At 49.5% G+C, this 12,487-nt stretch overlaps 1 protein-coding gene across 1 annotated transcript; it reads left to right on the forward strand.

The window, feature by feature from the left end:
* The first annotated feature begins 2,184 nt into the window (after positions 1-2,184).
* Positions 2,185-11,145, forward strand: apcdd1l (adenomatosis polyposis coli down-regulated 1-like). Its single transcript, XM_067233771.1, has 4 exons — positions 2,185-2,302; positions 8,052-8,232; positions 8,468-8,987; positions 9,316-11,145. Exons 1-4 carry the CDS (start codon positions 2,185-2,187, stop codon positions 10,129-10,131), a joined length of 1,635 nt encoding a protein of 544 aa, XP_067089872.1. The 3' UTR covers positions 10,132-11,145.
* Positions 11,146-12,487: the final 1,342 nt, after the last annotated feature.

Genomic DNA, 12,487 nt, shown 5'->3' on the forward strand with positions numbered 1-12,487 from the left:
TGAAAGTCGGTTACTGCTGTAACGACCAGCCTCAAGGCAGACACTACCATGATTGTGTTGTGGTGGAGGTAATACAGAGGACGATGATGATGAATATTTCTTAAGTTTCATAAGTTTTAAATGTCTGAGTGCAGGATAAAATATTTAATTGGATGTGTTCTGTGTGCAAAGTACATTTGAGGGTTGTGGCTAAATTCATATCTTGTGTTCCAAAGATGGACCTCTTGAAGATAAGAATACAATATATCAGAGATATTAACAGCCAGCTGTCCAGTGAATCACTTTTGGACTTACATATCAGAGATAAACCTGAAAAAATAATCAATGCAACAAAAAAAATCAATTATTCAGGTTTTAGTATTGCTTTTTGGGAGCCATTTAAGGCAATTTGTCTAATTCTAAGCTAAAACAACATTGCAAGGTCGACTCACTAGAGTTGACACTTTCTAAAGCCCAGCTTCCTGGTGCGGGGCTCTGTGGAACAGCGTGTCTGTGTTCAGGCAGAACCATGCAGGAGCAGAGAAACAGAGCAGGGGATCCTTGGTGGAGGAAAACTTGGTGCTCCACAACCATTCTTCCCCAGAGGCAGGGAAGCGTGGCCCTGGAACTAATGTTGCCATTATGTTAATGGTTAGAACAACAGCAGACTTGGGTTAGTGATCCAGCATCAGACCCACGTTTAGTGATGATTGTCCTCTGGTGTGTGTGTGTGTGGGGGGGGGGGGTGTTTGGGGGGAGGAGGGCAGCCCAACGTTTTTCCCGTCAAGGCTGGTTAGGGTGACAGTAGCGAGGGTCTACAGGAGGCATCTGGCCACTCGTAATCACTGTCACGGAACCCCCCCCCCCCCACCTCCACCCCCCTGAACCCCCCAATCTCTGCTCCCTCGTCAACCCACTGCCTCCCCTCACCCTACTGCTCTTCCACTTCCCAGCTCCCCCCCCCCCCCCCCCCCCCCCCCCCCCCCCCCCCCCAGACTCCCTTCATCCCCCACACCCAACCCCCCTTCACCTCACCCCCAGTGTTGCCAACCCTAGCATACTCTCTACTAGAATATCTAACTTCTGGCCTCTGTCTCGTATATCATACATCAGTTCGTATAAATGTATTGACGTGCAAGCACATACAGGAATAACACACCAGCCAGTTGGTCATAGTCGGTAACCCTGAGTGGAAAGGGATGTCTCCGTAGTCCGGCAACCACTGGAAGGGTAGCTTCATGGTAGATGGTCTCTCTCTCTCTGCGAAGACAGTGAAGAAGACAGTGAAGGGGACAGTGCTAGTGGCTGAATGAAGGAGACAGTGAAGGGGGACAGGGCTAGTGGCTGAATGAAGGAGACAGTGAAGGGGACAGTGCTAGTGGCTGAATGAAGGAGACAGTGAAGGGGACAGGGCTAGTGGCTGAATGAAGGAGACAGTGAAGGGGACAGGGCTAGTGGCTGAATGAAGGAGACAGTGAAGGGGACAGGGCTAGTGGCTGAATGAAGGAGACAGTGAAGGGGACAGTGCTAGTGGCTGAATGAAGGAGACAGTGAAGGGGACAGGGCTAGTGGCTGAATGAAGGAGACAGTGAAGGGGACAGGGCTAGTGGCTGAATGAAGGAGACCGTGAAGGGGACAGGGCTAGTGGCTGAATGAAGGAGACAGTGAAGGGGACAGGGCTAGTGGCTGAATGAAGGAGACAGTGAAGGGGACAGGGCTAGTGGCTGAATGAAGGAGACAGGGGAGGTTCATGTGTTGGCCCAGACACAGACCAAACTCAGCAAACTCTGGCCAGTTTACTTTCTTCTGCTCCATAGTTTAGTCAACAGGAAAACAAGTCACATGGCCCTCAGTATTCTCCAGGTTGCTGTGGACTGTGACAGATCACCTGGACAGTCTAAAACCACACAACTCTGGAGTCTTCGGTATCGATTGAAGACATTGACTCAGACTTCAAGGCAACTTTTTGCTATGCTTATCCTGATGTTGTAATCCTGCAGAGGAGAAATCACTACTGTCACTCTCTCTGTGCAATACACACTGATCTCTGAACCTTCACCTCTAACCTCCTACGCTGAGGGAGAAGGGGGTTGAACGTGTCATCAACGGTTTTTCTCTTTGAAGGCGTCCCAGATCTGTTCCCTGTTTTGGGTGAATGAAACCACCAGATGAACCCAGGAAACCTACAGTCTGCTTGAGGTACACATGAACCTCCTGGCCCTGCTATCTGGAATCTCTGGTCACATGATCACTGTTACCTCTAGCTTCAATGAGACCATTCAGACGATCTCATCTGCAGCCCTGCTCCGTTCTGCTCGGCTGGGTGACGTTTCATTCGTGTCTCCGTAGTCGTCCATCCCACTGCATTCTCTTCGGCGGGTCGTTTCCATGGTAGCGGTCTCTCCAAAACCCAGCCGGGAGGAGAGAGACGGAGCCACGGCTAGGCTCGACTCCTGTCCACAACATCGACAACACATCAACTTCCCCTCCTCCTCGATCTCTCCCTCTTCCTTTCACTCTTTACCTCTCCCTTCCTCTTCCCCTTTCCTGTTTCCTCTCCAGCTCCCTCTTTCATTCTCCTCTTCTCCGTTTGAATTGTTTCTTTGTAGTGGAGATGATTCCATCATCCGTTCAGTCGTTTTGTGTCCATGAGACCGTGAATCAGTCTTGTGGAGGGTTGGGGAAGGTTGGAGTTTGTGTTGGTGGGGATAGAGACCGAGCCATAGGTACTGTAGAGCAGACTCAGGGAGGAGGGGGGAGTGGTGGTAGTGTTGAACTAATGTGAGCCAGACAGCTGTTGAGCCAGAGTGCAGGGGCACAGGAAAAGGTGGAGGCAGGAGGTGGGGGGGGGGGGGGGGGGGTAGAGTCAGGTTGGCGGAGGCAGAGGCAAGTGTAGAGGCAGGGTGGGGATCGAGGCAGAGTGATTCTCGAGGACGGACCCCCATCATCCCACTTCATCCCTTCTCTAAATAAGCAAGGCTGCTGGATTAAGCAGCTTTAACTTTGATGAAAAGACAACAGTGTTGGACCCTAACCCTGCCCTCGGACCAGAGGACACTGGGGATGGGGGAGGGTGACGGAGGTTGTGTGGAGGGAGACCACGGGGGAGACAGGGGGGTTGGGAGGGGTGAAGGAGCAGAGACAGGAGACAAGAGGGGGGAGCTGGTTGGCACTCTGAAGAAAGTGTAGCAGAACCCATGCAGTTAACCCATCTGACCCCAGACTGACTGTTGTTTTGCAGCTGGATGCCACGCTAGAAAAGGAGCTTAACAAGCTGTCAGCAGGCAAGAATAACTTGAGAGCGGGAACGGATGATTATGATCAAACATTCTTACTGACTACAGCACTGTCAGAGGGAGAGGCATTCAACATTAACAAATCAGAGATATGAGATTTATAGTCTGCTAGTGTTATTAGTGTTTTCTGAGTGCATGGGCATTGAGAACCCCTTTATCCAAGGCTATGGTGCTGTGTGTGTTTGTGTGAGCGTGTGTCCTTACTGAACAGACACCCAGATGTACACTCATGCATGACAATTCAGCGTATCTAGGCTCACACACACACCTAGACACACACACACGTGTCGTGAAGAGGCTTCCGTCTCTCCTTCCGTCCAATTGTAGCTCATCAGCCCCTGTTAAGAAAAGAAACAAAGAAAGAAAGAGAAAAAAAGAAGAAAAGAATCTGAAAACCATCCAGATTAAATGAGGCGTGAACAGAGGCTGTTTCATCAAGGGACTGGTAATCAGGGTGGGGGCGGAGGGGACGGGGGGTGGAGGGTATGGTGAGGAAGAGGGGAGGAGGGAAAGGTTCATAAAAGACATGTAGCCATGTGTGAGGACAAGAGGATTCTGGTACAACTCTAGAGGTTTTGTCGTTTGCCACTGGGTTAGAGAGGGGAGAGGAGAGGAGAGGAGAGGAGGGGAGGGGAGGGGAGGGGAGGGGAGGGGAGGGGAGGGGAGGGGAGGGGAGGGGAGGGGAGGGGAGGGGAGGGGAGGGGAGGGGAGAAAGGAGGCGAAAGGAAAGGAGAGGCGAGGAGAGGGGAGGAGAGGAGAGGAGGGGGGGGGGAGGGGAGAGTAAGGCTCTGGATAGTTGCTATTTACCCAGGACAACTTTAAATAGAGGGCAACATAGAGCTGTGTTTGGACTCAAGGTTATGTGGGAGACATGAGAGGAGAGAGAGAGCTGCCAAACCTTAATCACAAACACAAACAAACTAACTAGCAACCTGGAGGTCCTTCATAAATGGCATCCTTTCTATAAATCAATGTCTGCAGTGTGTGTGTGTTTGTGTGTGAAAGAGGGAGTGTGTGTGTGTGTTTGCATGAGTGTGTGTGAGAGAGAGTGTGTGTGTGTTTGCATGAGTGTGTGTATTTGTCAATGTCCTAAGCTTAAAAATTCCTGACAGGTAGATGACTTTGGCAGCTCTTCAGACAGTCCTGGTCCGGTCTGGTCTGGTGTTGACAGGACAGGACAGGCTGTACAAGACCACACACCTCCACATCTACTGCCCTCTAGTGGCCAGAAACACACAAGGAGGATCAGTGTCGCCCTCCATAGGACACTGACAGGAATACAGAACCCCGGGCCCTGTTTCATCACCCTCTACTGAGACACACACCCTTCTGCCACACACACGTACACACACACACACACACACACACACACAAACATACACCCTTCTCCATTCTCTAGCATGATGGGATAAGTGAAACACTGTGTTCCTCTAAACTGTGGTCACCAATCGTGTCTCATGAGGAACAGTCATTTCTACGAGAGGGAGGAAGGCCATCTTCATTCTTGTATAAACCGCTGAGTATTGGCTTGGTTCATTACTATTTCAAAGGTTTTCTTTTGTTTGGCGGTGTTTGTCTGAAAATAATAATAATAATATTTATCATACATCTTTTAGCCTGTGTAAATTTGACAGTTTGGCATATTACCTATTTTAATTAATTATGGTTGATACACCACTGTATGTCACTCTGCTGTTAAGCACTGGTCTCTTGTAATGTGTAGCGTTTATAAGCACAACCATATGTCCCAATGGAAACTGATCACAGAAAGGACACAACTGAATGACAGCTGGACTGAAAGAATGTGTACAGGTTTTTTTTGTCATGTAGGAAATCTAAATATACCAATCATACCCTTAAACATGAAACTTAAAATGACCCAGTTTAATAAAAACCCGAAACATTAAACATGGAGGATCAAACTGGCCAATCAGAAACCTAAACATTAACTGCGTATGACCCTCCTGACCAATCAGAAACCCTGTCCCCTGATAGCAGCGAGCAGCCAAGGGAGGAACGTTTTGGCAGTTGTTTTTCAATGTCATTACAGTGGACAAACAGGATCCAGACCTGCAGTGTGTGTGTGTGTGTGTGTGTGTGTGTGTGTGTGTGTGTGTGTGTGTGTGTGTGTGTGTGTGTGTGTGTGTGTGTGTGTGTGTGTGTGCAGTATTACAGCATATTAATGAACCCATCGGCGCCTCTCCCATCCCCTTCCCTCACCAACCACCATGACACCGAGAACAAACAAACACACATCACCAGGGAGAAGTGAAATGTTTGTATGTTTCTGCCTAGAAATATTAGGAGTATCAACATTTTCACATTTTAATCAGAAAATGGGCCCCCAGCCCAAACTTGGACACTGTGTGTTTGTGTCTTCATGGAGGTCCTTCTCTGCATCAGGATGGACGCTGTCCAACAGTCTCTCACATCCTCTGTCCAATAAGACACTCAGTGTATTTCAGGGCAGTAGGACACCCTTCAGTGCTTGCCATCCAATTAGAATCGACGGACGCAGCAATCTTGGAACACTCAAACAAACCCCTGTCCCCAAACCATCCATTACCCCTTCCACAACCCCCCTGTCCCCGTGTTAGCTAGCCTGGGTCCTAGTATTAGCTAGCCAGGATCCTAGTGTTAGCTAGCCTGGGTCCTAGTGTTAGCTAGCCAGGATCCTAGTGTTAGCTAGCCAGGATCCTAGTGTTAGCTAGCCTGGGTCCTAGTGTTAGCTAGCCTGGGTCCTAGTGTTAGCTAGCCTGGGTCCTAGTGTTAGCTAGCCAGGATCCTAGTGTTAGCTAGCCTGGGTCCTAGTGTTAGCTAGCCAGGGTCCTAGTGTTAGCTAGCCAGGATCCTAGTGTTAGCTAGCCAGGATCCTAGTGTTAGCTAGCCTGGGTCCTAGTGTTAGCAGGGCTGCCAACTTTTCCAAAAACCTTAGCGTGAGATTTGGTAGCCCAACCACCCCCCCCCCCCCCCCCCCCCCCCTTAGGCGTGCTTTCGCGAGCTTCACTCCCCCCCCCCCCCCCCCAGGCGAGTTTATACGGCTGTTTGCGCGTCAATGATGCTTGACCTGCGCCTCGTCTGTTACTGTTTACAGCGTTAGCTTGGCTACTTGTTTGGCATTGCCTTTTCAGCGTGAGATATACAATGTGTGGCGTGAGGGCGTGAGAAATGGTTGAAATGCGTGTGTCACTTGGCGAAACCGTGAGAGTTGGCAGCTCTGTGTTAGGTAGGCTGGGTCTTGGTCTTTGACACTTCCACAACCACCCTCTTCAACCTCTTAACTGATGATGTCCTCCCTGCTAGCAGCCCGGGTGAAGCAGGGAGGGCGGGTTAGGGGGCTGGAGGAGTGTGAGTGTAGAGTCGTGGGTTTGGTTGGGGGGATAAGAGGGACTGCGTGTCATAGACAAACAAGGGACAGTCTTTCGAGCAGGCCCAGGCCTGGAGCCAGCGAGGGAACATCCATAAAACTGTCTACTCAAGACCCAGGACATGTTCCTGCATCCTGGGGCCAAAATGAGAGAAGGATGGGGAGAGAGATGGAGCAGACATGAAAAGAGAAGGAGAGGTTGAGAGAGGAAAATGAGAAATGATGGAGAGAGAGCTGGGGGAGAAAGGGTGAGAGACACAGCAGGAGATGTGGAGGGAGACCAGGGTGAGAGACACAGCAGGAGATGTGGAGGGAGACCAGGATGAGAGACACAGCAGGATATGTGGAGAGAGACACAGCAGGATATGTGGAGAGAGACACAGCAGGATATGTGGAGAGAGACACAGCAGGAGATGTGGAGGGAGACCAGAGTGAGAGACACAGCAGGAGATGTGGAGGGAGACGGGAGGGAGACGGGAGGGAGACCAGGGTGAGAAAGGACGAGTGGGAGTCTGGGAGAACTCATCCTCGTTGGTGTTTGACGTTTGGCCGAGAAGGCTGAAACTGGAGCCATGATCTTCATCACACACTCACACACAAACACACACTGTGAGCTACAGTGACCAAACTAAAAAGCTATGCTCATGCGATCTGTAGCCAGAGCAAGACCGACCTCATCACCTTGAGATTGATATCTACATATTTAAATTTGGATGCAGCACAATCTCCTCTAAGGCTAAAATTACTAAAAACCCTGTGGACCACGACATTGTTTAGACCAGAGAAGACATTTAGCTGGAGCACTTTCCCTTTTAAATGAGGTCAATTCAAAAAGTTAGATTAAATGGCAATACAAAAATACCTGTTAATGCAACTTAATCACATCTATCTTCTATACAAATATAATTGTAAAATGACCCAACATCCAGTGTATCAGTTGGTTAGGGTTAGGGTTAGGGTTGATAAATAAATTATAAATGGTTGGGGTACATAAAATGATGGATCTAAAACTATATTGAACCTAAAACTGCATAGGAGAAAGGAATAAACCCTGACTGTTCAGTCAAGTCTAAGGAAGGAGCCTGAATATGATCTGGGAACCCTCGAGTTTCTGCTTCTAGAATACACCACAGGAGGATCAGTGTGGGACATCTAGGCCTAGAGTAGGATGATGAGTGGGTCTGATAATGACCGGGTCGGTTGTATCAATCACATGAGCGTTCTACATACTCCTGACCAAAGCAGTGGTTGAGGTCAAATAAAGTTTCAGTTCCATAAATTGGGATTTTAAACTTTCATAAAAACATTTTTTTAACCTTTTTTTGCTGACTTTTCTAATCCAAATGACTGAGTATGTGAGTGCTTGTGAACAGTTTGACCCAGGTGATGTCTCGTCTTGTGTTCCACAGCAGCGCTCCTCGCCAGCAGCAGTAAGCTATGGGAGGTTCCCTCCGCCCCCTTCTCCTCTTCCTCCAATCACACTGCCAGCACGCAGTGGGAGCCGCTGTGCCAACGACGCCACCTACAGGACGGGGTGAAAATCACAGCCGACATTCCCCCTAGACTGGAGGGGAACTGGGTGTCAACCAGGTTTGTACCCTAGGAGTACTCTCATCATCAAACGACACAGTAAATAAACACCATGTGATGACAGAGTAATTTTTCGCCAAGGTAACTTCAGCTGTGTCGGTTGAGTACCCAAACCATCATCATCCACGCACACAAACACTTCAGCAAACTTGATTTGTATAGCAAACATGACATCATTCAGCAAGGCAACCTCCACACTCATCCCTCCCTCTCTCCCCCTCCGTTCCCTGTGCAGTTGTGAGGTGCGGCCCGGCCCGGAGTTCCTGACGCGTTCCTACACCTTCCACGCCAGCCGCCACATCCGCGCCCTGCAGCACTACTACAGCGACAGCGCCTGCCAGCAGCCCACCTACTCCCTGCTGGTCCGCGCCAAGCTGCGGCTCCGCCAGGCGTCCTGGGTGACCCGGGGGGCCACCGAGGCTGATCACCACCTCCAGAAGGTGGGCATGGTGGTCCACAGCCCCGGGGCCACGCACCACCTCAGCGCCCGGCTACCGGAGGTGTGTGTGGGGCTGGGGCTCGGCCGCATGGTGCCCGGGAAGCTGTACGAGCTGCACAACGCCCGGGCCGGCAGGGCCTGTCTGGGGGCTCTGGGGTTCTCCATGGGGGAGCTGGGTCTGGTGAGGGTGGAGACCCAGCACCACCCTCATGGAGGGAATGTGCAGGAGCTGTTCCTGGGGGATGTGCATACTGACTGGGCTCAGAGGACACATCACCGCCCTGCTGGCTACCAGCTGCCACTGCAGAACGCCATGGTGAGGATGTCAGGATTGCGAGAAAAACAATGGAACATCACGATGCTGACAATTTTTGACTTTTTATCCATATTCTGGTCTCATAGTGTGTATTACATTAACCGATCTTCACTTCCAATTGTGTTTCAGCATGTACTGTGGGTTTTTTCTGTGCTGACATATTTGACACAGGGACTGAAGAGTTTTCTGTGGGTTCGTCCCTCTGGCATGACCTGTGTCAAGTCTCACAGTTAAAAATGAAGCTACAACAACATCTAAAAGACAACAGCGACTTTGCGGCTTTAATCTTTACTTTCTAACCTCCCCCCCTCCTCCTCTCTCCCCCCAGCACCACGTCCACCCCTGCCCTGTCTGTGCCCTGGTGTTCCGCTCCTCAGAACAGCACCCCCCGGTGTTGCCCCTGCCGCACGCCGGCCCCATATCCCTGTCCGGTCGCTGGGTGAGTCAGCGCTGCGAAACCCGCCCGTCCGTCCTCTTCCTCACCAGAGAGTTCACCTTCACCCCCGAGCACCACGGCTGGGAGGGGGTGTACCGCCACTACTCTGACCCCACCTGCACCCGGCCTACCTTCGCCCTGCGGGCCTCGGGTCACTACGCCCAGACGGGCCCCTCGGGGAAGGTCGCCGGAGGGACGGAGTTCGTCTTCAAGGTGACGGAGGTGAGGGTGACGGCTCTGGAGGAGGCCACGGTGAGGCTGCTGAACGGGAGCCGTCCCGTGGGGAGCTGTGGCGGGGCAGGGGGCTGGGCGCTGGGGGTGGAGCGGGACTTGACACCCACCAATGGATGCACGGCCCTGGGAATCAAGCTGCCCCACAAGGAGTATGAGCTGTTGAAGGTGGAGCTCGACCACAGAGGGCGCCCCCTGCTGTTCAACGGAGAGAGGCCGACGGATGGCTCCAGCCCTGACCGTCCCCAGAGGAGACCCACCTCCTACCAGGCTTCCATGGTGCTGTGCGGCCAGGAGCAGACAGTGGCTATGCCCTCCCATAACTTCCGCAAGCAGGACCGCCTCGTTCTGGGATCTGGTGCTGCTTCTGGGACCCAGCGGATCCAGTTGGCGACCAGTGGAGGGGAGGGGCTGGTGCTCATGCCAGCCCTGGTCCTGGTGTCGACACTGTTGGGGTGGTATCACTGTGGGGTGTAGCCAGTTCCACAGGGCAGCAGAGGACCCCCACACAGCTGAGGGGGAGGATGGAGCAGGCGGGGGTGTTTGAGACAGACTCACAGTCACACCACCCTGCCAGGACCCAGCCCTACAGGACCACTTGATGAATGACTGCTCACTGAGATTGTGAGGGGATTGTTTTTAGGAAAGAACGGGGATTATAGCTATATTTTACTGTCTGTAGTTCTTATCCAATGCTTTTTACATATATAAATTTACGTTCTGATTCTAAATCGTGTTTAAAACTGACCCCAAGGCTGTAATGCCATGACTTTATTTAGTGTATTTTCCAATGAACATATCTGCAAAACTAAGATCTGTAGAGAGACCTGTATACAAGTCTCACACTGTAACTATCTTTTAAATGTATCAGATTGTCTTTTAGGATTCGAGGCCTTTGTTTCAGTACAAACTGTCTAGGATGAATGGGCATGATGGAGAAAAAGGTTAGAAAGTGTTCTTCCAGTAAAATGAGTATTAGAAGAAGGCTGTTTACCAACATCTCACATCTGACTGCAAATGGCAGGCATTCCACTGGATATGATATTGGGATGATCCTTCTCTTCTGGCCACAGTACAAAGGACATCCAAACAGAACGTTAAACTGTCATGGACTAGATGAAACAGAGAAGGAGACAAATAACGTATAAATGTCTAGTCATGCCTGCAGACAACTGAACAACAGAGGCCTTGTGGTGTATTTTCTTTGTTTCAAAAGTTGTGGCGCTCACATATATCCTATGACTGCCTTGTATGATTGAAAAAAACGATATATTTATTATCATAAAATTATAGTAATTTTGATGCTGTAAGGGAAAACATTGCTGTAATTATTGTTTTGGTGGTTGTATGTTTTTGTCAGACACCCGTATATCTGTTTCATTCAGCTCACTGTAAAACCTGTCTGTTTTTATTCATCTGTCATATACAGTTACTAATATTATACCTTGGGAATTGTCTCTAATATGGCGCATTAAAGAAAATTATCTTTCATCCTGTCCATTGTGATGATTGTAAACCCAATCATTCATTCTCAACTAAAACATTGAAGCTAGTCTCCATACAGAAGGCTCAGACTGGCTTCACTGTCTCCTAAAAGGAATCATATTCTGTAGTCTATGCTGGCTATCTTCTACAAGCACTCTTTCAACAGCAGCTGAAGATTGAGGACATCTCACACTTGCCCAACTCTAAATATTTAATCATCTTGGGTGGAAGTGTTAAAACTAAAAGAAAAACCTGCATAGAAGACATGAGGTAGGCTGTGTACTACACCACTAAAACAGGACTCCAACAGAGCTAGTTACTGTAGCAAGCCTGATGACTCTCTCCAACCTTAGGAACATCAGTGAATGTTGAAGCATTGTGAATGCGTGTGTGAACATTTCACATGTGAATGCGTTTCATGTGTCTATGCAAGCATTTCACATATGTGGATGTGAGTTTTCAGTACTAGTGTGAATGTGTGTGAAGGTTTCATATGTGAATGTTTGTGTTATTATTTCCTAAACAGCCCCTCATGAGGCAGTGTCAGCGCTTAACCAGCTGTGCTTCAATGCTGACACATGGGATACATTCATCCAAAATAATCACAGTCATTACTGCAAAAATAATAATTTCATGTGATCTGACCGTTAAGATGTTTTTTGACGTAACTTTGAAATGCTCGAATGAAACAACACTGCGGCTTGTCTTCGGAAAAGTCAGGAAAATAGAGCGAGTGGTAGTTGCCACTGGTGCAGAGAGAGAAAGAGAGAGAGCAGAGGGAAAGAGAGAGGGAAAGAGAGAGAGAGAGAGAGAGGAATGAGTCTCTTCCAAAGTCAACATATTGTTCCTATTAACTCCTGAGAGCAAAAGGGAACGGTGATGCTAGTGAACTGCCAGCCCCATTAGGTCATCCTCTGGGTTTGAGCAAGTGTTCTCCACGCTTGGATGAACCATCTAACCAGAAAAGCAAGCGAAAGAAAAAAGGATGACTGGCATTTATCAGAACTGTAATGTGCAGGATCTGTCATTAAATGGCCCCCAAAGCCATCTAAATCCATGTCGTCCCTCCAAGCCAACACCAACGCATGGTTCTTCCCAGGTTGTGTGCTGAAGACAGCGAGATGATAATGACTGAGAGAGGATTTTTTTGTAGTCTGTTAGCGGTTTATGTTGCACGCCATAAGAGCGTAGCGTCACGAAGAAGACACGCTTGTAGTAGCATCGGAAGGCTATAGGGCCGACAACCTGTTAGCAATCAAACCGGTGGCTCGTTAAAGTCGTCCGTTACACAGCAATTATAAAACGCTGTTCCAATTTGGTGAAACAGACGACGGAAAAGGGAAAAGCA

The sequence above is a fragment of the Osmerus mordax genome, chromosome 1, assembly GCF_038355195.1.
Source record: "Osmerus mordax isolate fOsmMor3 chromosome 1, fOsmMor3.pri, whole genome shotgun sequence".
Classification (NCBI taxonomy): domain Eukaryota; kingdom Metazoa; phylum Chordata; class Actinopteri; order Osmeriformes; family Osmeridae; genus Osmerus; species Osmerus mordax.